At 42.5% G+C, this 27,404-nt stretch overlaps 1 protein-coding gene across 1 annotated transcript in view; it reads right to left on the minus strand.

Annotated features, from left to right (window-relative positions):
* Positions 1-5,294: 5,294 nt before the first annotated feature.
* The window catches only part of PRELID1 (PRELI domain containing 1), a 232,218-nt gene continuing 210,108 nt past the window's right edge, over positions 5,295-27,404 (minus strand). The window contains exons 4-7 of the mRNA XM_069244511.1: positions 21,500-21,725; positions 21,181-21,294; positions 11,554-11,632; positions 5,295-5,708 (exon numbers count right to left, since the gene is read on the minus strand). Of these exons, the coding sequence (XP_069100612.1) occupies positions 5,569-5,708; positions 11,554-11,632; positions 21,181-21,294; positions 21,500-21,725 (559 nt within the window). The 3' untranslated portion in view covers positions 5,295-5,568. The remainder of the gene's footprint in view (positions 5,709-11,553; positions 11,633-21,180; positions 21,295-21,499; positions 21,726-27,404) is intronic.

A 27,404-nucleotide genomic window follows, 5' to 3' on the forward strand; every position in this document is an offset into this window, starting at 1 on the left:
GGCAGATAGCAAAAGGTGAAGGGAAGGCCCCCCCGGGCCCTATAGGCATTCACCCGGCCATGTTCAAGTAGGACACCACTGTTTGGGCAGAGACACTGAATCTGTCTTTTCACAAATTAGGTGTCTGGGTGGACTGCGAGCTTCATCGAGGGGCAAGAGTTGGCATAAATCTGGCAAAAAACAAAAAAATACAGTTTAGTAGCACTTATTGATAACAAGGCAAAATATTTTGCCAGGACTTTGATTGAAGAATTGACAACCTGGGCCTCCAACAATTAAGTCATTCTTCTCAATTAGACATTTTTCAAAAACGTCAGGCACAACAACCAATATCCTGGTATTATCCCTTCCAAAAGACGAGGCAAAGGCTTCCAAGATGCCACTTCATCTCTGCTTTATTGCTTGTAAGGCAGCTTTTGATCACGTGGATCAGGGTAAGTTCTGGAGCAAGCTGGTAAACTGGAATATACCTCAAGCCCTATTGGACATACTTATCGTGCTCCACACAAATACATTTGTGCAGGTCGGGCTGGGCGCGGGAATTAACCTCTCCAGGAAAATACCAACAACTCATGGGCTGAAGAAGGGGTGTGTTCTTGCCATCCACTCTTTTGATCTTTTTCGGGTCGACCTGATGGAACAGCTTAACATATGCAATGCACACATTCCAAAATTAGGGGGCATGTCAATTTCCAGGTTTTTATATGCTGACAATGCGGTCATTGTGAGCCACAGCCAGGTGGGATTGCAGTGGCTGCTCAACACCACACAAGAATATTCTACCGAAAATGCCCTAACCATCAACCTAGGGAAAACTAAGACAATGGTGATTAACAATAAAAAGAGGGCTCTGACATGGTATTGGGGAGGTTTAAAGATTGAAACAGCAGATGAATACAAATATCTAGGGACTATTATCGATAAAAACAGCTCATTTGCTGCCCAGGAAGAAGCCATTAAGAGGAAGGGCTAAACATTAGCCATAACCATCAAATGGCTGGTCCATAATTGGTGCCTCTTCAGGAATACAAGCTAAGCAGCCACCAACCCTATTGTACTGAGCGAATTATTGAGAGGATGGGATGCCAACCTTCTGGACAGCACAATGATGCGGATTTTCAGAGCAATTTTTTATATTCCATGAGTTACCTCCCAGGCACAGATGCAGCTGGAGTTCGGTCTGCTAAAGCAGACCTCGGCCAGATGGGATACCTATATAAACTGCTGGAATAAAATCAGGAAGACATAGCCTAACACACTGAACCACCTTCTATGGCAGAATCTGCAGAACAGAGACTCATCGCCGACGAGGGCCTACCTCCAGGAATCGTTGACCACCACTGGGCTCACCCAGATCTGTGACACTCCAATCAGCCACCTGGCCTTCAAGAAAATAGTCTGGAAAACAATACAAAATTATCTCACTTCTTGAAGGTAAGGCCGCCCTGGCACAGAGCCCACGCCTGGTGACAATAATCGGTTAAGGGTCCTCTTTAAACAAAGCGGTGAACGCACACAGAGGTAGGCCAGGTTTGCCAGCTTTGAGACACAGAGCTGGACTGCAGACTGGTAACATTTCTGTCAAAAGTGGAAAAAGAGGGCCCCTTTAGCAAGGCTTCTCAACAGCCGTCAGTAATGGCTTCAGCAGGAATAGAAATCAACTGCTCCCAGGCTGCTCGTTTCTAACAAGATTAACTGTCAATCAGCTACTTGTGATGCCTCTTTATTGGGAAGGTGGTGGAGGCGATCGGCCCCCTTGAACTGGTTGAGCTTCATCCTGCGAACTACACTTTTTAGGTACTTTCATGCACTGCTCTTTTACTTAGATAATATGGGCTCATGGTGATAGGCTAAAACCATTTCTTGTCAATTTGCATTTGATGACATGCTTGAATCTTGTTTGCACTCTTTCTGGCAGCTTCGAACGAACCTGCCTTGCCCTTTATTGCACGTACATATTCTGGCCAGTTGTTCTGTCTCTTGATCTTCCACTTTGGAACAGGTCTGCTCTGCAAATTGGTTGCAATACTTTTTAGCATCTCTATATCAATCTATCCAGCACTTTAAGAGGGGATGCACCTGGCTTAGTTGTCTCACTTTTTCAACTCTCACTTCTTGAAAACGTAGAGCAGGTCCAGCCTGCTTTTATGATCAATCTGTACCAAAGCTGGCGGAGTTCTTGCCATAGTCCTATTCAACCTGCATTTTACTTGTTATTTACCGTGGTGAGTACTCTCATTTCATTGTGCAGCGGTTTTACTGAAAACAAATCAAATTTTGGTATAACTACCGGCAGCTGCCAATATTATTTTTATATCATGTTCTAGTTTTTCATGATTGATTTTATAAAGCATTTTAGTGCAATGGTTTTAAGTAACTATGCAATTAACTTGAAACTGGTTTACTTTCCTTTCTCTGACTTCAAAGTGAGAGGATTTAGGTGACAATCTAGCTGGATACTGGGGGATTGAACATTTTTTTTCTGCACACGACAACATTTAAATGAACTGTGTAAGTATTTCATAATATAACAGAATTATGAACACACAAATGAAGCACATTTTTGTTATTTCTGGAGTGTGTTGGAAACATACTTTAACATGATCAAAACGAATCATTAAACTGGGTGGTGCAATTTCCACACATTTTCGTTTGTGCACTGTATAGTTTTATTGGCAAAACTGTAATGGTAATTTCAATTGGAAATGTGTTGTCTGTAGGGCAGTGGGCTACCGCACCATGTCTCAGCACCACTCCAGTCCAGTCCACTCTACACCGCTTATGCTGTTCTACTCTACCCTGTACCACTCTACTCTATGCACTCTTCATCATGTTACACCACTGCACTCATTGCCCCTACCTACACTCTAGGTTGATCCACTGTACAACACTAACCTACTCTGCATTCAACACCATTTTACTCTATGGCATTACACTCTATTCCAATCTACCCAACTGAACCCTACACTACTCCCACTCCACGCCACTCTTCTGTGCACCACTTCACTCTTCCATTGAACTCTACTCCCACTGCATTTTACTCTGCATCATTGTATTCTCTGCCCCCTATGCTGCAACACTGCACTCTCCTTTGCACTACGCCACTTCACTCTATGGCACAATACTCTACACCACACTATGGCACTCAACTCTATGTCACTGCCGTCTGCATCACGCAACTCTACGCCACACCACTCTACTCTGTGCCTCTGCATTCTATGATGCTGCATAGTAGGCCACTGAATTCAATGCCACTGTACTTTATGCCACTGTACTCTACAACACTATGCCAATGCACTCTCCTCTATTCCACTCCAATACACGCCACTCTCTGTCACTTCAATACACAACACTGTACTCCACGCGACTAACTTTTAACCATGCTGAACAGCAGCCACGCTGGTAAACATGGCCAGTACACATTGGCAAAGCCAATAGCTCTTGGATAAGCGAGACCTATTGGTTTGCCAGTGCTTGTTCTTTGTATGCACACCCGGGATATATCCTATTTTCAGAGTTCAAGTACAAAGTTATGGAGAGAAAGTAGATCAATAAACCGCAAGTCAGTCGGACACTTTATCGTCATTAAAATAACCTTTTTTCAGAGGAATAGACTGAAGGATTAACAAAAGAGCAATTCCTGGGAGTAATTCCTGGACATTGCTGAGCTATTATGGTGTATCAGAGTTGAAAAAAATATGTAATCAACCAGATGTTATAATAGATTGGAAATATACATTCAAGTTGAGAGAGGCTGTTCCTCAGATAAGAAGTTATTGCTATACAATTAGAGAGGACAGAATCCTTATTGTTATACACGATATAAATTTGACACAGTAAAGCACAGTATTAACAATAGAGTTTAGATTTAGAAATGTATTGTAGGATAAGTGTTTTGTATTTAATTATAGATTGCAAAAATCACACTAGCAAATTCATTCAGACTCTAATACAAGACTACAGAATCAAAACAACTTGGGAATGAGGTTTGACATCTCTGAGGCAGCTTCTCCTTTTCCACTCACCCTCCTGCTGTTGTGCGGTCTTACTTTTGGCGTGTGCAGTGGTGAGGGGCATTGGCAGTTATCTTCCCCTCCTGTGGAACTCACCGGCACAAGGACGGTTTCTCAGTAGGAGTGTGAACTAAATGTAATAACTAGATTCTGAATTTGGGGGTGGTGTACTGAGGCCCTGCGCTGTGTCTCCCCCTTTCAATATTAGACATAGTGGATATTAGTTTATACATATCCAGATTGTTGGACTAGAGCATCTCACATCCCAGTTTACATCTATGCCTTAGGCAGAATGCCAGGCAGGAAGAAGGAATTGGAATACAGACTCTTGATTCTTTGGATAACACTATTAATGAGGTAGGGGAATGTGAGATCCGGCCTTACAGCAATTTGCTCTACTATCTCTATCCTTGCAACAAACATATCTGCTTAACAATTTAATTGTTAAGCATTCTCCACGCAGTTATCTAAGGGGTTTTTTCATCACACAATCCTCCTGTCCATTTATTTTCCGGCATGGGAAGAAGAGAGCAGAAAAAAATGTTTACTTTTCAAAGTAAGTAGGTCCGTATTTCCTGTAATTTTGTTATCAGTGACGCTCCCTATCCATGTAAAAAACAATAATAGCTACATTTCACCTTTCCCAGATCCGGGATTATTTCCCAATACCCTTTCAAACTACCTTGAAACATCACTTTCCCTGTATGCAGTGGGGTAGCGTGGAGGGTGCCAACATCTGGGGGGGGCGCTCGCAAGTGCTAAAATCCACTGGTTAGGGGGCGCAAATTACTTGCCTTGCCCCGGGTGCTGTCAGCCCACGCTACGCCACTGCCTGTATGCGATTCTTCTACAGTATTAACACTGGTATTATTTTGGCTGAAGAAGGCCATCCTCCCTAAATGTTAAGAGCCTAGAGGAAATTACAGGGATTGGGAAGAATAATTTAAACTATACTGTTTTCTTGCATGGCATAACCCTTTGCTCAAACTGTGCAGTTAAACCACAAAAGAATTAGGTTCTCCTGAGCAGAGCCGTGTATCTTACACTGAACATGTCCTTTGGCCTGCAGGGACTGAAGGCAGGACTACATCCAATCTTAGCTCCTGGCAATGAAGACAATATATAACCGGATATCCCCGGCACTATACAACCGGTGGGACTAGACTTTGGAACCACCACTGCAGTCATGTCACAGTTTGTTAAAGGGAAGTGTCCCTCCCGTTCTTAAAAAGTGATCATACTTTACCTAAAAAAAAATAAAGCACAGCAAACTGACAACCATTTTATAGCAAGGAGATCTTTAATCAAATTAAAAAGTAAAAATTATCCGTTCTTGAGGTTGATTCTCTTAGAATTTCTGTCTTTGATTTTAAACTTTCATTAAACTGTAAGAAATATTCAGTAGTTAAAAGCTCTGATTGAAGTTGTCACACGCTGAGAGCTTTATATCAATCCCTGCTACCAGGCCTTCTGCACTTGTCCATCCCATGGGGGGAGAGAGATGACAGCTCTGAGAATTCATATTACCAGCACAGCTATGGTCCAAAACCCTTCCTCACACAAACTGCTGCTTCTTTTTGGAGGCTGCCTTGCTAGCCAGGTCCTTGGCTTTCTCTTTCGCTGCTAGTGCTGTCTCTCTGGCTTTCCCAGTTGCTTCTTTTGCTGTTTCCACCAGGGTTTTTGATGGAGATTCCCCTGCAATGCACAAGGCAATAAACTGACTTCAGTAACAACCATCACATTTCCTAACAACAGTGTAACAATACCACGTAAACGTAATCCCTTCTTCTAATGCATCATACTAAATTCAATCCTGGTTACAAATTAAATCACCCTTGTGTGCTTTATTACCCAGAGATGATTCTGCCGGACAAGATGCTGGAGGAAAAAACACCTAGAAGTAAACGCACAATCCAGGACGCAAGTGCAAACCAAACTATTGGGAATATAAAGGCTTTCAATCCAAATAAAGATGATTTGAATTATAAGCTATGTTATGAGAGCGTCTAAAGGCCTGATAGAAATATCAAATGAAAATTACAGTATGGTACCTTACATTGTGAAACTTGTCATTGGGATTAAAATCTACTTTTCCAACTGGAATCCATGAATCACCATAATCTACACTGAGGTAAAGCGGGCAACATTCCATCTCGATTCTTGCAAGTGGCCAGAGTGGATACGTCTTAGTTTGCTTTTACCTTGGCAGTCGGAGCGTTAAAAATGAGTCTAGCATCATATTGATCACACACTTCCACAGCATGAGCTCAAACTACCAATCTGCAGAGACTGGAAAATGTAGCCACATGAAGGTGATTTATCTCTTCCTATAAGCTAGCAATGACTTTTAATGATTTAGAAACCGATACTTAAGATTGATGACTGAAAACAAGAGTTGCTAGAATCTACAACTGGCCCCTGGCTGGGCCAATCAGGTAGTTTGAGGTATGGTGAAAATATTCCCTAAAAAAAAAAAAAAAAAAAAAAAAAAAAAAACTACTATTGAATTAAACATAAGCACATACATGACAGCAAGATACTCTTTGCAGTTCAAGTACGTATAACCTCGTTTTCACCTTGATTGGGGGTTCTTCAGTCAGGTATAGCTTGGTTCAAGTGGCAGAGCGAGCACGGGACCCACATCTGGGCATACTTTTGCCACTTACGGAACTACATCAAACACACAAAAGGAGATGGGAGGGATGCTTTCAATTTGTCAAACTACTGGCAATCGGGGCAAAACTGGTTTTAAGTAGCTTGCTTTTCGGGTTCTGCAAGGTACTGGAACTTCGGGATGGAGTGTTCCTTTCAGAGCAGGGTCAAGACTGATTTGCATATGTCTGGGTCCAAACCGAGGTGGTTTAGTGGGCAAAAGAACGATAGGTTGGAATGCTATTCCGAGCAATTGCCAGCAGTTAAAATATGGCCAGGCAGTTTGGCCTGGACTATCCCAATTAAAGCAGGGTCGAGACTGATCTGCTTTTGGCTGGGCTCAAACTGAGGTGCAGGGCTGGACTGGGAACCCAAAGCAGACCTGGCAAATTTTGTGGGACCAACCCTCGTAGGGTACATAGCGAGCGAGCCTTACAACTAGAATGGGGTTTGCGGCGGTGCCCCCCAATAAAATGAGGGGGAAAAAAAAGGGCAAAAACTGTGGATTGTACTACACATTTTCCAATATCTCTTTAATCGTATACGTTTTTAAATGATGAACGCACAGAGCAGCAAGATATGGTAATCTTTACTGGGTTCTTCGGCGATTCACACACCATCACCCTCTAACAGTGCCTCTCATCTCTCCATAGCCCTTCTCTCACATGGATTTCATTTGTTTTATTGTATTTCCCTTGCCAGTGTAGGGTATTGGAGTAATTTACATCACACATGCATATAGAGGTGATGAATCATACATGTGTAAATCAGTGTATAGAGAATGTTATACAAAACAATGGGTACTACATGGTATAGCATTCACGTCACCCATACCTATATGCATTTGTTAAGAGGGCTTGGTCTGGGAGCATAAATTCAGGATTCTGATGTAACATAGTGGTAAGGTTTGACTTTACTACTAACAATTTATTTCTACCGAAACAAACCATTTTTTAGCAAAATTAGGATAATCAAAGACTGCATAAAACATAACTTTCTAAGCTGTACCATGCAGTTTGTGTGCAGCTCTTTGATGGCAGTTCCTAGCTAACTGTGCTAGATTATGATAGTAACTTATGAACTGCACAGTAACAAAATGATCTATATGACAAAAGCAGTATCCCACTGAGCTATGCACAAAAAAACACTGTTTTGCAATCCACATAGTACACGTTCTTTGCTGAAGGCATATCAAGCCTCTGTGCTACCTTAGATGAGTCAAAACGGACACTATGATCTCTCTCCGACAGGTACTTTAATCACCAGAGTTATCTTGGTACTTTTATTACTGCCTGAAAACTGTTGGATATTCAAGGAACTCTGCAGTGTTTTTAAAACTGCTGCACTGCTACAAAAACACACCCATCGCAGTAAAAAAAAAAAAAAAAAAAAAAAAGCAGCCCCAACATTTCCAGCCTCCCGGGGAAACACTGGATGCCCGGTAAGGGCAGTCCGGCCTTGCAGAAGTGGCATGATACAGTATGCAAAGTAATGATGTGCTGGAATACTACCCGAGCTACTGCCAGTGGTTAAACTATTGCAAACATCAACGTTTGTGTGTTTGGTTAACTGAAAAGCCAGGTGTTTAGCTTCTTGCAGAATTCAAGAAAAGAGAAGAATGCTCCAATATGAAGTGGGAGGTTGTTTAAGACTTTAGGAGGAATTTAAGAAAACACCCGCCCACCTCATCTAGTTCTGTGTGGGATGCGTGAGAGTAGGAGTCCTGCAGAGCAGAGATGTCTCAGTGGTCGGTGGAAGGAGAGACATGATTGTTCACGTCGGAAGGGCCTAAGTTCTGTAGTGCCTTGAATGTGTGTGAACAGTCTAAAATTTGCATGTTTGTGTACTGGGAGCCAGTTAAGCTCCCTGAGGTGTTGTGTGAATTCTGTGTGGGAGGTTGAGAAGTTTAGCAGCAGAGTTCTGTTTTGAAAAGAGATGAGCAAGTTTTCAGCATTGTTGTAGTTAGTTTCTTGTAAGGAGACACACATGTTCACTGTCTCATCCAACCATGAGAGACGGATAATAGCACTGTAGCTGGACAACACCTCGTTACTGAGATTTTTTTTCTGGGTATCTGGGAAGATACCCTTTTCAAGTGATATATCTATACTTTTGCAACAAGTGTGAGCAAATATGGGAAAGTTAGCTTTGATAACATTTTATGGTAATACGCATGGACATGAACATTTCCCTAGTATTCAGCATCATTTATTTGGTGCTGTAGGTCGTGGATTGTGGTCTATTTCTGATCGTAAGACCTTGTTGCTTCAGTATTCTAGGAACTCCCTTCTTTTGTTTGTAGAGCTATTGGGAATAGATTTGCTAGTGGGAAGGATGCTAGAATAGATCAACTGAGAAAGTACTCTAGGTGGGTTTATCAACCAAGCGATTTGTGTTTGAAAAAGCTGGCTTTAGCTGCAGTGTAGTGGTTATTGCCTGTATTTTCTCCTAAAATATTCAATTTCTGTGAGCACTAATGTGGATTTGGAGAGTCCCAAGGTATTCAGAAGCTTGCAGATTTCTCTTCTCCTGGAGTTTAGTTCACTGGACACCTAAAGTTGTGAAGGTTTCGGGCGATATGGTTTCAATTTCAGAGGAGTCACATGCCATATAACTCCTTGACATGTGGGTAAAGGGGAGGCAGCAGGAGGTGTCTCTTCCAAGATAAATAAACTTTATAGTGGTTTAAAACACGATTGTGGCTTCACTCACTCCTGTTCAACCTAAAAGGATTTAGATTTCAAAGCTAGATAGAGGTCATGACAGGTCATTCCACAACAATTAGTGCACAAGCGAATGTGCTAATGGCAGAGTATATTCGATTGTACTAAAGTACAGTTACAGCAACTGTTGGATATTTTGGAAGACTATAATGAACACAACTATTTGACTGTCAATATTCCAAATTTAAAGATAATGGGTTTGCATAATAGTTCAAATATAGTAGGGTTATAACAGGATAACAAATTAAGGGAGTAAATATTAATTGTAAATTGGAAGTCACTATTTCATTTTGAATTATTTGGAAGAACCCCAGTTGAATGCTAGCCAAGTATTACCACGACCATTTAGAGTTTGAATAAATGTAAAAATCAGTTATGGTGGGTTAAGGTTAGAAGACTCATTTTATGGTAGGTAAGACCCAATGTGATAAATTTCGAGGTAAACGTATCTGGGAATGTTAAGGCATTCTATTTTGTAAAGGATTGTGATGCTCTTCGAAAGGTTTCTTGCTGTGCATCATCACAAAAGGGTATGCGCCTAATATTGAATACCTTATTGATACAAGAAATTTGAGAAAATTGAAGTCTATGTGAACATGATATAGAAACATTATGTATGCATTATATTGCCATTAGTCCTGTAAGAGTTACGTAACATTTGCCTGAAGCATGTGGAATCAGAACAATGAAGGAAGGCTATTTTAATTCCACGAAATTTGTTTTGAAATTCAAAAAGGTTTAAATTTTCCACTAAATAACCATTAGTGAGTGGTTTTCCTTAAAAGAAAAAAAAAAAGAAAGAAAGAAAAAGTGCATGTTAATTTACATGTGTTTGTAATACATGTTATGTTTAACAGTGGATTCTCTTCAAATCAAACTGCCAGGTACTTAAAGCTATATTTAACCTACAACTTTCTGTGATGTAGATTCAGTTGGTACCAACCAAACTGCCTGCTGAGGTCACTAAAGAAAAATCTGTTAGTCATCCCTAAACTGAAGGATACGTCGCTGGAGGTAGGACTTTCTCTGGTGCAGCGACTTCCCACTGGAATGTTCTACCCACTAACTCCATGCAGAATAGAACTTATTAGGTTTATGGAAATTGCTGAAAACCTGGTGGCTTCCTTGCAATACATCAATGTTTTCTTTTCGGTCTCTGCTCTTTTTCAGTGTCTTTTTGAGGATTTATCATTAGCTTCAAGATAGCAAGTATGGGTGGATAGTGGGTTTAAAAAACCCAAAACTACACTTTGGGCCACATGTACGTAGCCTTTTTCCTGTTGCAAACAGCCTGATTCGTAGAAGCAGGCAGTTTGTGACAAGAAAAAAGCATCTTGGCATGTACAGCCCCTATTTTGCGATTCGGTAACCTATTTACTGAATCGTAAAATAGGTCTGCGAGTCGCAATTAGACAGCGGCGCTCTCTTCCTAACTGCGAGTCACAGTGGTATGATTGTTTTGTAACCCGTGAATGCAATCGCGGTTAGTACCAATTTCAAAGGGACCCCCTCCCCTTGTGAATGGTAGCAAAAATATTTTTTCTGAGAAGGCAGTGGTCCGTGGGACCGCTCTGAAATTTTTTGTTTGTTTTTGAAATGCATCCTGTTTTCCTTTAAGGAAAACAGGATACATTCACAAAAAAAAAAAAAAAACAGATTACTTTAAAAGCAGTCACAGACACGGTGGTCTGCTGTTCCCAGCAGGCCACCATCCCTGTGAGTGCAGCCATTTTCAATGGGGTCGCAAGTTGCGGCGTACCTCTTGAATATTAATGAGGTAGGTCATTTGCGACCCCACTGAGAATCGCAAACAGTGTGAAGTACACTGTTGTACATATGGTTCTGTGACTCCCAAATGAGTCGCAAATTGCAAGTTGCAAAACTCTGGGTCGCACAGCTGGCCCTAAATAACTTAATATGCAAATAAAGAATTTAATTCATTTTTGCACTACATGTACACCAATAAAGTAACCACAGAAAAGGTGAACAGCAATCCAAGAATAATGAGATGCCATGTAATAAGCTGCTATTTTAACCACCGTCGTGCTTAAAGAAACAGTTTACTACATTATTAAAAGATACATTTAACAACCCCTATCAGTGGTAAGAATTGACCCTCTGTCCGACTCCAATAAGCTATAAATAGGAGCGAACTTTTAACATACCTTGCATTTTTGCCAAAATGTATTCATATCCTTTCATAGCCTTGTGAACGTTGCTCTTGAATCTTGCAAGACCAAATTCCTGCAAACAGTGAAACAAAAGAATTCAGCATAGATTACCTATTCAGCATTTAGAGCAGTGAATTACATGCTACTGTTAACTGTTTCCCTCCTCGTTTTCTTAACGCTCAGTCTGGCAGCTGATCTATTCAGGCACTCATTGCAAGTATTACAACCTTCCTACATTAACTATTAAGTAATATTTTCATCTTCTGGCAGGTAGGTTTAAGCAGTCCCAAATAGATTCTCAGCTCACTAGGCATTCCATCTGGTTTCTGAATAAAGGTAAGAATGTTTGACAAATGTTTTGAGTGCTGAGTAGTATTTCTGCTTATCTCCTACAAGGTGCTTTTGCATCTAAGGTACGGAGTGTCCTTCTTATCAGCGTTAGCGGGGAAAAGGTTTCCACCCAAGTCAAAAGTCTAGGCTGGTGGTGTAACATTTTCTTTATGTGGCTGCGCTAAAGGAAATCTGTTTTAATGGAATGCTAGTGTGTGCGTTTGAGGAAGTATGCAGGCGATTGATTACTAGGGCCAAGCAGTCATGGCCCACTCCATTAAGTGGAAATACAACATAATAAGAAAAATTCATTAAAATGGAGTGTCGACCTGTGATATATCTTGCGACAAGAGAATAGGAGTTTTATTTGAGAAGTTTTTAAACAGATAGGTAAAACCAACATATAGACAAGGTCCTATAACTTTGGAGGACAAAGATACAATGCCAAATACTTTTGTATTAGGTGAAGGTCTTAAAGAGCTTTTTTTTATTTTTTAGATACAGGTAGTGATCCAAAAGCAGTGGCCCTGGAAATGCAATGCAAAGGAGAACAACCACACAATCACTTTGTGGTAGTTCCACCTGTGAGGTAATGTGCATCATGAGAACCCTTTATTTTTGTTACAGTTTTCTGGTTATTTCCTAATTCACTCCCATCTGCCGACCCAACTGGAGACAGGGGTTGTCCTGACTGCCTTGAAGGGCCATGTGACAAGGCTCCGCTGGTCTCCTCACCTCTCACCTAGGGTGCATGCTCTTCCCTGCGCTACCACTTTTTAAATCTTTATTTGGATGGTTTCAGGTTAACAACCACAATCAACAGAGCAAGTCTTATAACTTCAGTTACAGTACACAGTGAGCAGTTGGGGCGTATCTCCATAGAGGAACAATAAATGCACAGGAGTCAGATGACCAGCGACACAACAGTGGAACATCCAAGGCATTTTGACTTTCTCCGTCAATCACACCAGGTGCATAGGATCTCAATCATTCAAGTCTGTACTCTCCTCACTTAATGACGTGTCCACAGTGGCCACAAATCTATCTCCTAGGGGCCACCAGGTCATCCCCCAAATTTGTCATTTATCTTGTTGTGTTTCATATGAAGTTCTTCAGCTAAAGACCACCATCCCATCACATACCTCATTCAGTACTCTTCGGAAGGAGTGAGTCTCCCCATCCATGAGTTTGTCACTCTTCTCCGGGCCAACACCAGTGCCAGTTGCAAATATTTATACACCATCCTACTGCTAACATCCCCCAGCAAACAGTACTCTGGGAGGGGAGGGAGGGCGAAGAGCACCCTGCAGCAGTCCGTGTTATGTGTAAGCTATCAACCACCCAAACCCATAAGTCCTGCACTTGGAGGCAACCTCAGGCCAAATGCAGGAAATCGGACCCCAGAAACCCACATCGTGGCGATGCAGCTGATCGGGTCAGTAACACCCAGTGTAAAGCTGTAAAGCTAGGGTTGGCACGTCGGCACAATGAAGGAAGTTAAAGTGGATCAATTTGAAGCAGACAAAGCTAGATAAAGTCGTCGTAAGGGCACATACTTGAGCCCAATCAGCATCCATCAGGGGGGCGTCCAAGCCTTTCTCCCAATGCAGCAGGGTGCGTAAATGACACCGGCAACATCCCTCACCATAGCTCTGCACAGCTCGGATACCAAATGGCACCCGGACCCACAAGTCAACAATGTTCCCAATGTGTCTGACAGCATGGGCACTGCAGAGAACATCACCCAAGTCTGCCTGGCAAAGTCAGCCAGCCCAGCGTAGTGTAGAAAGTGACCGGGCCCCATCTCAAATTCTGCCTGTGCATCATCAAAGGAGCTAAAATATATGTTGGGGTATAGCCCCCCCCACCCCAGCAATCTACAGCCTCCATCCTGCCAGGCCTGCAAGGACTTGCTGGCCTCCATGCGCTGGGCCTGGGTGAGAACGCAACACCTGATGGAAGGACACCTTCCAGAGTACCACCTTTGCCAGCTGCGACCACACACAAGCAGTCTATCTGATCACATACGGTAAAGTGATTGCTATGTTTGCCCCCTTCATCAACAACGCCGGCAGTTCGGCACCATCTACCAAACCCGCCAGCAGTCATTTCTCCCAGTTGTTCCCCTCCACCATCCACTGGGCCGCATGCTGCATCATATCTGGGAAATCTTAAGTGTGACACCTTCAAGCCACCATCCTCCTACCTACCCATGAAGGGGGCCCAGGTCACCGTAGGGTGCCCGCCAGCCCAGACAAGCGATGCGAGTATGGTGTCTAGTTGTCTGAAAACTCTTGAGGGCAAAGGGCACAATGAGTTCTGAAGGGGGTACAGATATCACAGCAGGAGGACCATCCTAGAAATAGCTATTCTAACATAATTGACAATGGTAACGCATTCCAAAAGGACACCAACAAGCACTGCGAACCGATCACCCCAGACTTTAAGCCATTACTGTTTCTCCCTTGTGTGCACGACCATCACTCCCAGATATCGGAAGTGGTCCAACTCCCACCTCAGCCCCAGTGCAGGCAGGTGCTCTACCGGATTCCTGACCAGCGCTGCCAGGTGGGAAAAGTAGAGATTTCTTATGATTAACCCACAGACCAGACATGGCTCTGAAGTAGTCTAGCAGACACAGCAGAATCCGGAGGGATTCTCTGGGCACTGCAAGAGAAAATCTCCTCGTATAGCAATAGAATGTGCTGTGTCGATCGCAACTCTATGCCCCATCCATACAATTCATGACAATCCCAAACTGCAAAAGACAATTGCCAGGGCAAAGGACAGCTCAGCCGGGTCTCTCTGCCTAACTGCCAGATTGAGACACTCCCACCAGAACCCTGGCACTAGGGCCAGTGTAAAACAGCCAGATCCAAACCCTAAACTTTGGCCCTAACCCCATGACCTGCAGGACTTCACGTAGGTACCCCCACACTACCACCATCTTCACACGAATACTGTGGAGGACACTATGTGCCCCTTATGCCACTGGGATCACTGGTGTGTGAAGCACTTTGTCTGTTAGGAACTCGCTCCATTAGATATTTAGCAGCATCATATTGTACTAAATAAAAGTAATGTAGTAAATAAAAATTTGAGTGTGCATATAATGCGATGGACCCTGCTTTTGCTCCCACAAACCTAGTATTAAGCTCATTGGTACATACAATTACAATTGGTGCTCCACTGCACCGCAATGGCCTTTGTTTATTTGCTGTTTTGCTACTGTTGCCTAATCTTCTCCTGCCTCCAGCTGCTTAGGGATAGTCCTGAGTAGCCCAAGGACCATGCAATAGTCTTTGATCATTACTAAACCCTCCCTCCCCTGTAGGCATCTAGGAAAAGGGTGGAAATGTGAAGGACATCTTTGCACAACACCTTCCTTGTTGGGGAAAGTTAGGACAATAATGCACCTTGTGAAAGAGCCCCTGGCATTTTTCCCTAATCCTACCATACTTCACCTTAGATTCACAACTGCAGTGGCTTTAGATTCTCCAGTGGCTGTGGCATTCCACTTCTCACTGTGGCACCTTAAACAAATCTTGGATGGGCCATCTTCACATCTATGTGGTGGCAATAAACCACTGGGTAGAGTCATTAATAGGACAACTTCTGTGGTGCATCTAAGCTTGCATTTGGTTGCACCACCAAGTGTTCAAGGTGGATCCCACAGGTCCACTACGGTGGCATGTGTGACTCATTTTGGGTTACCCCAACCTCACATTTCTGTAGACTGATTACAATCTATAGTGTGGTGTCTTATTTCACCTTGGGCTACATCATCTCTGGTGTGCCATTTCCACCTAAAGTTGGAGAGCTTTTATCTGCCATAGTTTCAAGTCATCACCTCTCTTGGCTGGCTGCACAGTATGAGGTTTGTAGATTCTCCAAGGGTTGCGATATGCCACTGCGGGGTGGATCTCACTCACCTCCTTGGAGACTACCTCAGGGACTTGCCAAGTTAAAACAATGGAATGGACTACAAACAACTAATTATTCATACACCTATTAACAGGGGTACTGGTGCTCCAGACCCATCACCACAGGTTTCTTATCAAAAGCGCTAAACATGACCACAAACTACCATGTAAAGAACAACTTTGAAAACTGAGCATCTGCTTCTCCACAGACCTAAAGATTATACCCTAACTCAATATGAACAGACCTATAATTAAGAGATTAAGTGCTTTAAAGACTGATAGCTAAGCGTTCAATTATTCACATTAAAGCTATTAAGCACCCATGCAACCAGGATAAATGCGATTTTGCCACTAAAACACCCCTGAACTACAGACCTAGACACCACTCTGAAAAAGGGATAAACGATACAGAACCATAACAAAGAATTAAAGAGTTCCAATGTCTAGCAGCTGAGCTTTCAACATTTAGATCGAATAACCACGTTCAAAGTGAATAATCAAATAACTGCATAGCAAATGGGCTACAGACGTTTACATGCCCATGGTACTCAGACACCTGCTCTTCCTCTCCTACTTAAATAAAAACACTACATTTCAACTGGAATAAATGAAACAGCCCAAGAACAATTAACTAAAGTGCTCCAGAGAACGGGGAAGCAAAGTTTCTGTAACTACTCTGCTATGCACAACACTCCCAAGAGGAATAAATAGAACAAACCCATAATTAAAACATATGAGGGAACCAAAGTCAAGTTAGACTCCAAAATCAACTAAAGCCAATGTAGAAAATAATTGAAAAGGGAGCTAGACAGATATGCTTGGTGTTGAGGAAAGAAGCACGAGTCAGAAGGGCATATGGAAAAAAATTGTGCGTGGGAGACACTAGGGTAATACCAGAACACTTACCTTCATTTAGACACGCCAAAGGTACTTTGTCGGCTGATGGAGAACATCAGCCAGCATACTCCTCAGACTGAATACATAGACACTATATATACAAATCACCACAGTCAAAGGTCACCTAATTCTACGTACGAGGATAGAGGAGGCCTATAGAAATATAGGGCCAGATGTACAAAGGGTTTTTTCCCATTCTGTGTCAATGGGAAAATGTGTTCGTACATATGGCCCATAGTGTTTTACGGCTTAGCAGATATGCGACATAATTTAAGGAAGACATTCTGCAATTAGAAACAATCCCAACTTCACGAAACACCATAGTAAGTGAAATACTTATTAGTTCAGCATTGTACAGTTATATTTGTAAAGCAATGTACAGGACATCAAATGTCTCAAGGCAGAAACTGCTAGTTTGCATTCTACAGGGGCAAGACAGAATGAAAAGTGGGCACCAGTGAGGAGGTCATAGAACACAAGTTTAGATCTGTGCACACGCACATTTTTTTCATGGGCATGGTTATGTTTTTCATTTATCTTTCAGAATTCCCTTAATGTTTCCTCAAGCACAACGGAAAGCATTGTTGATGGCAGTTGGATCTCTAGTTCTTTTTTATACAACTTTTTTGACCTTCCACTACAACACCTGGAGTGCAGGTCGCTCTTACTGCATGTCTTGTTAAGCAAAGATAAGATAAACCTTTAACAGATTGCTAAAATTTCCCTCCTTCTGCCATTCCACAGTCCCAGGAGTAATTTCCAGAGACACTGTACAGCACTGCAACAAGCACCCATTCGATCTTTTGGGCAATGATATATGGATGAAACATGTAGGATTACAGATGGTGGAACCCATAAAAACTCTGCAAACATAAAACCCTTTGCTTTTAATTCTGCCATGGGATCTGGGAATAAATATAATAGTATATGGGATATCTGCAGGATATTTTACTTTTGAGATCCCACCCACTGAATAACCAAGTGCTCAGCTGATAATCATCGCAGAGCCTGCCCAGGTACACCAGGTATCCTTGGCGAGGACCAAAGTATGAAGCATGCCCTTAGCGACTCAAGTGAGGGTCCTCTGAAACAAAAAGGGATGACCCATCTTCTCCATATAGAGACTTCACCATGAAATTAGTGAGTTATTTCTCTGTTTATAACTATCTACGAAGAACCATTACACATGTCAACCAGAAGGTTCCCACTTGTTCCAAAAGACAGCCCTACTTGTGTTACATTCTCAAACTACAACTCTTGCTTTCACAAACCCTCCTCTTTAAATATCATCCTCCTCTATACAATACTTCCCCTTAACCTCACCATCAAGTTACTCTGCTTGCCTCAGTAGAGACGCTTTTAACAGTTAACCTCTTCCTACACTCCAACAGTAAAATAAAATATAAAACAAAAAACCTAAACTAGACTCAACAACATAACATGTTTCACCCCCAACCTGATTTCTGTCTGCTGCTTATCCCATCTGACAGTCACTCCTTTGCCGGACCTCTGTCACACCTTTTAAATAATCATCAACTGTAACTCAGTCACCCTCTTGCCTATCACTCTAGAAGTACCCATGTATCCCAGCCTTACACTGCCCAGTTTAACCCAAAGAAAAAAAACGACACTGCATGCAGCTAGTATAACTTACTGGCCAAGTAGGCTAATTCAACATCTGCTTCTTCATCTACTTGCTCGCCAGTCAGACCAGTCACCTGACAAACAGACCAGGAGGATGTCAATTTTAGCTCCACAACTACACTGATACTGATGCCTTTCATGTATCAAATGAACAGTCAGATAACCCATCAACTGGGAAATAGCCAAGATTCTGAAACAACAGCCCAATAGTCTTTAGAAATGAACAATCTACAATCCCAGCCCTGCTACCATACCTGCGGGGGAAGCAAAAGCATGATCATCAGATTTTGAGTGGATCATCCAATTAGCAGGTATAGTGAAGTAAAAGCAGACACCATTACATAATCAACCAGAGGACACAACCTCTACGGAAAAATCGAATGCCTACTGAAACTTCCAATCCAATTAATGCAAAGCAAAAACAGTCAGCAGACCTCACAGCAGACCCTATCTTCACTACCAAAACCTGCCTGAAATATACTGCTGCACCTATACTACGCAAGGCATCATCTGATGGGCACCAAATCCTGTTTAGAAAGTGGCCAAATAAGAAAAGAAGCAGAGGGCTAGCAGTGGCATACAATTAAATACTCCAAACCCAAAGAACTATCCAAAGCTATATAGGCTGTAGGCTCACAAGTAGAACCTTGTAATCCAAACTTGTTCAGAACATTTTTCTAGAACCCTCTCACGCTAAATAAGTGAAAGCAATCACTAGTTGTTCTCTATTAACTGTAAAGTTCCAAAGACACCTATAAAAACTCTTACTGGTATCAAGGAAGAAAAGAACTGATCCAGCAAACTACAGGCTACCAATGGACTGCTTCTAGGTAGACTCACCAAGACAGGTTTCCCTGAACTCTATTGTCAAACAAACCAAACTCCTCCCAGAGAGACAGGTTTCAGACCTGGAAGAAGCACTGAATCAGCATTAATCTCAGTTTAGGATGCACTCAAGCACTCACGTGGATTTCAAGGGAGGCACTACACTACTCCTGCTCAACCAACCGTTTGCATTAGTCTTAGTAGACAACCAACTTCAGCCTGTAAGACTAAATGACAAGAATTATGGGCACATTCTTCTAATGGACAAACACTCTACCACAAAGACCGAGCCCTAACTGTTCTATTTCCTCATTTCTGGTCTTTGTCATTGACCTACCTGGTTTGTGTCTCCTGGGGCTCAACAATCGCCGCCACCTCAATTCCTTAAAGCTTACCTTCAGCACCTATTGTGATGATACCCAGATAATCTTAAAACTGGGGGGAAAAACATTGTACCTCAAATTCTCTTGATTGGGCGATTGTCTCTTGGGCGGTGAACAATGGATGCTAAAAAAAAATATAGTAATACTTACAGTATTGTGATAAAATAACGACCCTTCTCCGAATGGCCACCCAGAGATCGGTCAACCACCAGAAATATTCAGAAAGGTGAAAAAACATTTTTCTAAAAGTAACATTGACACAATTTTCAAATGCAAGATTGTTGGCAGACAGCAGGACTCTCCATTAAAATTATAACAAAAGAATCCTTGAACACAAACTGCACCATAGCAAAGTACATCCCTGGTTTATTCTCAATGTAATATTTATCAATAGTGTTATTTTCAAGAAACAACTTTCATCTTCTACCCAGTACATCTCTCATCCCATGTTTATGGGATTTGTCACACAGCATTTAGTTTTTACTGTCCTAGGTGTCCCTCATGAAGTTTTTTTTTCCTCTCCCCTATTTTACTCATAAAAGACATCTCCTTCGGAGGGTGGTCTTATATCTGGCAGATGGGTCAGCCTGTGAATCACTGCTGTCAATCTATTGGCTTTTTGCGAGTTTCTCAAATGTTTGCTTTATCTGTCACTCTTCAGCAACTGCCCCACTGTCACATCTTTCACCCTTGCCTGTAATCGTCGTCCTGGGGGCCTTAACAAAAAGTATGGTTCATAAAGCTGGAAATATATACACCATTTCGTACCCTCTATGCAGAGACCACTTACAACAAACAATGATTGCGCATGTCGCTTCTGTTAGAGGAGGCAATTTGCCTTTACCTCCGTCCAGAATCTACAATGAACAAGACCAAGTCACATGCAGAAAGTGTGCTCTTGCCACTCACATCTTGGGCATACCATGTAGGAGATGGGGAACCTTGGCAAGATCACAAATTCCAAGGTTTCATCCGAATCCCAAGGCCACAAAGTGACCAGAGAAGTTTACTACAGGAAGAGAACACTGACTTTTCATCCATTTGATTAGCCTTTCTCATAGAATCCAGAATGACTCCACTTATTTTAAAAAACTTGCGATGGTAGAAGTTTTTTTTCTTCTGTAGAGATAAGTAAACACTGGCACACACTCAAGCAGAATAAGGGCCAGCATGTTATAATGAATTCACAATAAAGCAGTAAAGTCCAGAATCTTCCGAAAATCAACTATCAAAATGCAAGGACAAAATGTTTTGTATAGGTAACCGTACAATATATCCCTCACTCTTCACTGTACACCCCCCTTCATGTGCGCAACAATGCTATACGCATCTGTGACAAGTCTGGAGTACATTCTCCAGACCACAGACATGACACCACAACAACGGAAAAAGCAATCGGAAGATGGAGCCAAATAAAAGTGAAATGACCTGTTCCAGTCAATGTAACAGATGAGTTAAATGTACAGAAATGCCACAATGTCTATGCCCACTAAACTTACCTACACCAATCTATATCACAGTCATGCCTAATACAACGGACATAGTGCCCTCCACACCAGTTTTAGCCCTTTATACTGCATCTGTACATTGATGGACGGGAGACCCAACACATTATGTACCTGAATGGCCCTGCTGAAGCCAATCATCCGGGATGACACCCAGGCTTCCCGTCGAATTTCAGTCCAGCCACTGTTCCCTGGATTTACATGATAAACACAGCGTTCCTCTACCACCTGTGATAGAAATAAAAGCGATCAGTTTTAAGATAGCAGAGCAAGACACAAGAAGAACCCTCACTGGAAATATAGTCTACGGGGAAAGAGATCCTCGAAGGGTGGGATAGAGGAATCACTGATCTGAACGGAAGAGAGACTGCTTCCCCAGTGTTCTATCAAAGACACTCGATGATGCAAGAGCATCAATCTCCTTGCCACTCACCATAAAGCGTGCATGGTTGATATTCCATGTATAAGTGGTCAGTGTTTGGTTATGAGGATCCACAATTGAATCTTCCAGGATATAAACAGAGCCGGCAACATTGGCAGGGACAAATTTTTCAGCCCAGCGTGGTAGTCGATTGGTCTTGGTGAGCAACCGACGGGAGAGCAGCTTGTGGTCTGGAGTGACTTCCCGATGTATAATGTCTTCTGTTAGGACATGCTTGCTTGATTTAAAAAAAAAAAAAAATTATAAATGAAGAGATTGTTTTTCATACCATCACTGTGCAAAGTAGCAATAACTGAAGCAGAAAAATACTTAGACCCCAAAACATAGATGCTCCTGTTTCATGCATTCAAATGAGGATCTGCCCAATGGTTGTATCTGTTGTGGGGGCGGGGAACTTGATTATTGTAGTGGTTCATGCTACTAAAGTATTTACTGTTGGTGCTTAGAAAACAGGTAACCACTTGGCCTATACATAACTATTGTAGAGGATATGTAATACACCAAAAGGAACCATTTGGTATGGCCAGTTGAAGTAATCAGATATTCTTGGTGTATCACAAATCACGAGCCTGAATTCAGAGTAGTTTATATAGTCTATCATGGCCTTAGAGGTACAGACACATATAGGTCCTGATTTCAACCTTTCCGGATGGGTTACTCTGTCACAAAAGTGATGGATATCCCATCTGCCGTATTACAAGTTCTATTATATCCAATGGAACTTGTAAAACGGCAGACGGAATATCTGTCGCTTTTGTGGCAGAGTAGCCCACCTGCCAAGGCAATAATCAGGCCCATAGTCTGTCATGGCATTAGGGGTATAGAAACAGTCACAGTCTTATCCATTGTTTGTTTTTAATTGCACATTTTTCACTACGTTGCCGTAGTATATTGAATGCGCTGCCACAGGACAGTCATGAACTTGTGCTACCCTGGCGGCAGCGCATTTAAGAGAAATACGGAGCAGCTGTTTAAAGGCTGCTCCATGTTTCTCTGATGCAGGGGACACCCGGTCTACACATTTAAGGGGGATTAGAGATTCCCTTGCAGAAGGGTGCATTGAGTGATTGTACCCACCTACAAGGGGATAACTGAGGGGGTCCATAAGACTCCCCTCCCGGGGGCTGTCTTAAGATGGCGCACTGCCATGTTTGCCTCTGCACCCACCTTGGTAATACGGCGTGAGTGCAGAGGCAAAGTGATTCCCTCATCAGCATGGGGCCAAACTGGGGCTATATGTGCGCCAGCGCTATCTCTATTACAGAATGGGCTGCACAAGCGTCTGAGGCCCCTTCTGTAATGCCAGTGCCCCGGGTGCATGCGAACACCTGTTGCACCCTTGGGACACTTCTATAATATGACAGATGCAGTCTAAAAGGGAGCGTAAACCTGCAGGAGAACGCCTACAAAAATAAAGGTACAAAAGGCAGAGGGGAAAATAGTGTAAATACTTGCCTGAAGTTGGGCGACGAAGCAGCGTTCAAGTGATAATCTCGGGGGAGGAACAAAAGTACACCGTATGAGCTATCCAGTGGCTGCTATGTGTTTGTAGCACACTCTATTCTCATGGACATCAAAGTTTGTTCCTTCCAACTTCCTACAGATACGGGGTGCCCAAGTTTGATGCATTTCTACAGAATTAAACACTTGTCTACAGCAGACTGGGGCATAGAATTCCTATCATCCGACACCCAAGACATATTGTTTCATTGTTTGGAGTCACCAACAAGTTTTCAAACCATTGGGCTTCATATTTGCAGTACCACTACTGTGTCTGTGAAAGAAGACCGTCTGTTCCCAAAGCAATATTTTCCTCTTTAAGTTTAAGTTGTTCAGACCGGTCTATGTGATTTATTAATGCAATCCATTACCATTACGGGAATCACTCTATGGAAATGCAGGGAGCTCAACTTGCATCACTGACAGTGGTTTCAGTATAAACAGGTTTACATATTTGCAATAGGAAACCTATTGAGGCTATTTATTTGGCTCTTATAATGCTGCCTGGTTATATGCAAGTACAGCCATAAGCATTAAAATAAGATTAGTGACTACTGGCTTAAAAAAATATATATATACACATTTACAAAAAAAAAGCTGCTGAATTATTTGGAACTATAAATACCTTTACTCTTGGGCTTTATGTAGTAAAACAAGTTTGTAGTGCATTACTTTACAACATTTTCCTGTGTGAGAAGACAGTTGTTGAATACCATTAAACAAATTTGTTTACAGAGCAGAAGAGAATCACAAGGTATTCCACACCAGTACCTATTGTGTCCTCTTTTTTAAATATCAGAGCCTTGCTAAAATCCAAAACCTGATATGATGTGAATCCCGACTTCATCAAGGAGGCTATCATCAGAGTTCTGGAGTAATTGGAAAGTTGCCATAATGTGACACCTCAATGCATGGCACCAAAATGGACAAGTGTTTTTTTTTTGTTTAAGGACCAGTGGAATTCTGAAGCATTCTGTCCCTTGGACAAGTAGATATTTAAAAAAAATGCCATACCTTTAGGAGGCCACCACTAATACAGGGAGTGCAGAATTATTAGGCAAATGAGTATTTTGACCACATCATCCTCTTTATGCATGTTGTCTTACTCCAAGCTGTATAGGCTCGAAAGCCTACTACCAATTAAGCATATTAGGTGATGTGCATCTCTGTAATGAGAAGGGGTGTGGTCTAATGACATCAACACCCTATATCAGGTGTGCATAATTATTAGGCAACTTCCTTTCCTTTGGCAAAATGGGTCAAAAGGACTTGACAGGCTCCGAAAAGTCAAAAATAGTGAGATATCTTGCAGAGGGATGCAGCACTCTTAAAATTGCAAAGCTTCTGAAGCGTGATCATCGAACAATCAAGCGTTTCATTCAAAATAGTCAACAGGGTCGCAAGAAGCGTGTGGAAAAACCAAGGCGCAAAATAACTGCCCATGAACTGAGAAAAGTCAAGCGTGTAGCTGCCACGATGTCACTTGCCACCAGTTTGGCCATATTTCAGAGCTGCAACATCACTGGAGTGCCCAAAAGCACAAGGTGTGCAATACTCAGAGACATGGCCAAGGTAAGAAAGGCTGAAAGACGACCACCACTGAACAAGACACACAAGCTGAAACGTCAAGACTGGGCCAATAAATATCTCAAGACTGATTTTTCTAAGGTTTTATGGACTGATGAAATGAGAGTGAGTCTTGATGGGCCAGATGGATGGGCCCGTGGCTGGATTGGTAAAGGGCAGAGAGCTCCAGTCCGACTCAGACGCCAGCAAGGTGGAGGTGGAGTACTGGTTTGGGCTGGTATCATCAAAGATGAGCTTGTGGGGCCTTTTCGGGTTGAGGATGGAGTCAAGCTCAACTCCCAGTCCTACTGCCAGTTCCTGGAAGACACCTTCTTCAAGCAGTGGTACAGGAAGAAGTCTGCATCCTTCAAGAAAAACATGATTTTCATGCAGGACAATGCTCCATCACACGCGTCCAAGTACTCCACAGCGTGGCTGGCAAGAAAGGGTATAAAAGAAGGAAATCTAATGACATGGCCTCCTTGTTCACCTGATCTGAACCCCATTGAGAACCTGTGGTCCATCATCAAATGTGAGATTTACAAGGAGGGAAAACAGTACACCTCTCTGAACAGTGTCTGGGAGGCTGTGGTTGCTGCTGCACGCAATGTTGATGGTGAACAGATCAAAACACTGACAGAATCCATGGATGGCAGGCTTTTGAGTGTCCTTGCAAAGAAAGGTGGCTATATTGGTCACTGATTTGTTTTTGTTTTGTTTTTGAATGTCAGAAATGTATATTGGTTCACAAATCACTTGTGCAAGTCTGTCATGTGCTTGATACGATACAGCAGCATCTCCTTGGTTCAGTAATACTACTTTAACATCTCCTCTAAAATCTGGGTCTATGACTCCCCCTAGCACCGACACTCCCTTGATAGCTAGGTTGGATCGAGGGGCAATTCTACCATATGTTCCAGGTGGTACTCTACTCTTATTCCTAAGGGAACCGTTTTCACCTGTCCTATGGGTATTTCTCCATCCTCTGGAGCAAACCGGTCCAGTCCTATACTGCCAGAAGTATCCTGTAAAGGTAATCAAGCTCGAGGGTCTGTTTTCCAGACAATCATTGTGTGGGTGATTTCTTTATCATGCCCTGTCATCCAAATGAAAGGAGTCTGCTGCTCAACTGGTCTATCATTCAATTCGAACAAGGCTTTGTCTAAATTACTACTCCATCCTTTTAGAGTCTGATGTGTTGATAACTTTTTTAGCTGTTCATTCAGCAATCCGTTATATCGCTCAATCATGCTTGTGGATTATAACTAGGGTGTAAAATCCACCGAGTTCCCTGTTCCTGTGCCCAGCCCGGCACTGTTTTCCCTGAAGAGTGTGTGCCCCTATCTGTTTGCATCTCAACAGGTGCCCCATAATGTTTTATCAGGTAGTTTAGCCCTGGCAAATTGGACTTTTGGTCTGCAGACTTGGGGCATACCCAACATAAGGCCAGAGTAGGTGTCCACCATGGTCAATACGTAGCTTTTTCCCCCTTCCTTTGGTAGCGGCCCGATATAGTCCAATTGCCACACTGTAGCAGCTGCAGTTCCTCTTCTGATATGGCCGCCAGGCTTCTTTTGCAGGGTCATTTGTCTTATCTGGTTGCATGTGGGGTACTTTTTACTGCTTGTTGCACCTGTTCTTTAGTAACTGGAATCTGTCGTTGCTGTGCCCATGCATAAGTGCCATTCTCTCCCAGATGTCCAGGTGTTCAGATGTTGCATGGGCCCAGTTTGCTAGAGCAGCTCCATCCTCCTCATTGATGACCACTGTTCGTGTTTTGGCCATCTGATCTGCGGTGTTGTCGAATAGAGATGCAAGTGAGGTGTCCGATGGGCAATGGGCATCCACATATCCCACATAGATTTGACATTTTTGCCCTTTCTCCCACATCTCTTCCCATAGCTGCTCGCCTCCCCAAATGGGGGTGCCTTAGATTTTCCATCCATCCATCCTTGCGCCAAGTCGGGGCCCAGCTTGTTAGTCCTTGGTAAGTGGCCCGACTTTCAGTGTACACAAATGTTTTCTCTCTGATGGGGGCTTGTTCGATCACTGCTGCTACCCCCTGCAGTTCTCTACAACGTCGTCTTCCACACTCCATAATGAGACAGACCTTGGAGATGATGATGTGTTTACAGTAAGTTAGATGGTGCTACTGTTACTTAAACTGCATTTGTGTATTTATTTTGAAAGAAAGAACTGATGAAGCACTCAGCGGGTTACCATTATGGGCTCTTTTTGACCCTTGCATGTATTTGAATTCTTTTTACTTGGGTAAGGTAGGAGGCCTGCACAGTCGCTGGTCAAACTTCTTATCCTTGGCAAACAAAGTTGGAAGTATAAGGTGTTGTTAGTGAGACAGGAAAGTAGGTTATATGGTATGGGCAGTTAGTCCACCCAAGATACAAGATTGATCCCCATGGATTCAAAGTGACACAAATCATTTGCCAAATGCTTGATTGTTCAAAAAGGGTTTGAGTTGTTTTTACTGCACACTGATAGTCTAGGCTGTGTCAAATTGGGCTCTTGTTGCAGAAGATCGGTTGCATGGTACCGATACCTTGAACATTGGTGCTGGTATGCATTGGTAGCTAAAGTAATACTTTTTAAGGCTGGTCATCTGTGTGTTTTTGCAAAATATATCCATATCTGGCAAAGCCGCAAGGATTATGGAGCTCCAACTGTCATTATTACAATAATTGGCCTTGGAAAACATTGGAAGGAGTGGTTCTTTTATCACATCATAAAAGGAGAGGTCTGTGAATGTGGCCTTGGGCAAAGGGGAAATAATTATCATTGTGTCTTAATTGGAATTGAGTTGTCCTTTCCCTAT

The sequence above is a fragment of the Pleurodeles waltl genome, chromosome 7 (genome assembly GCF_031143425.1).
Source record: "Pleurodeles waltl isolate 20211129_DDA chromosome 7, aPleWal1.hap1.20221129, whole genome shotgun sequence".
NCBI classification, from domain to species: Eukaryota; Metazoa; Chordata; class Amphibia; order Caudata; family Salamandridae; genus Pleurodeles; species Pleurodeles waltl.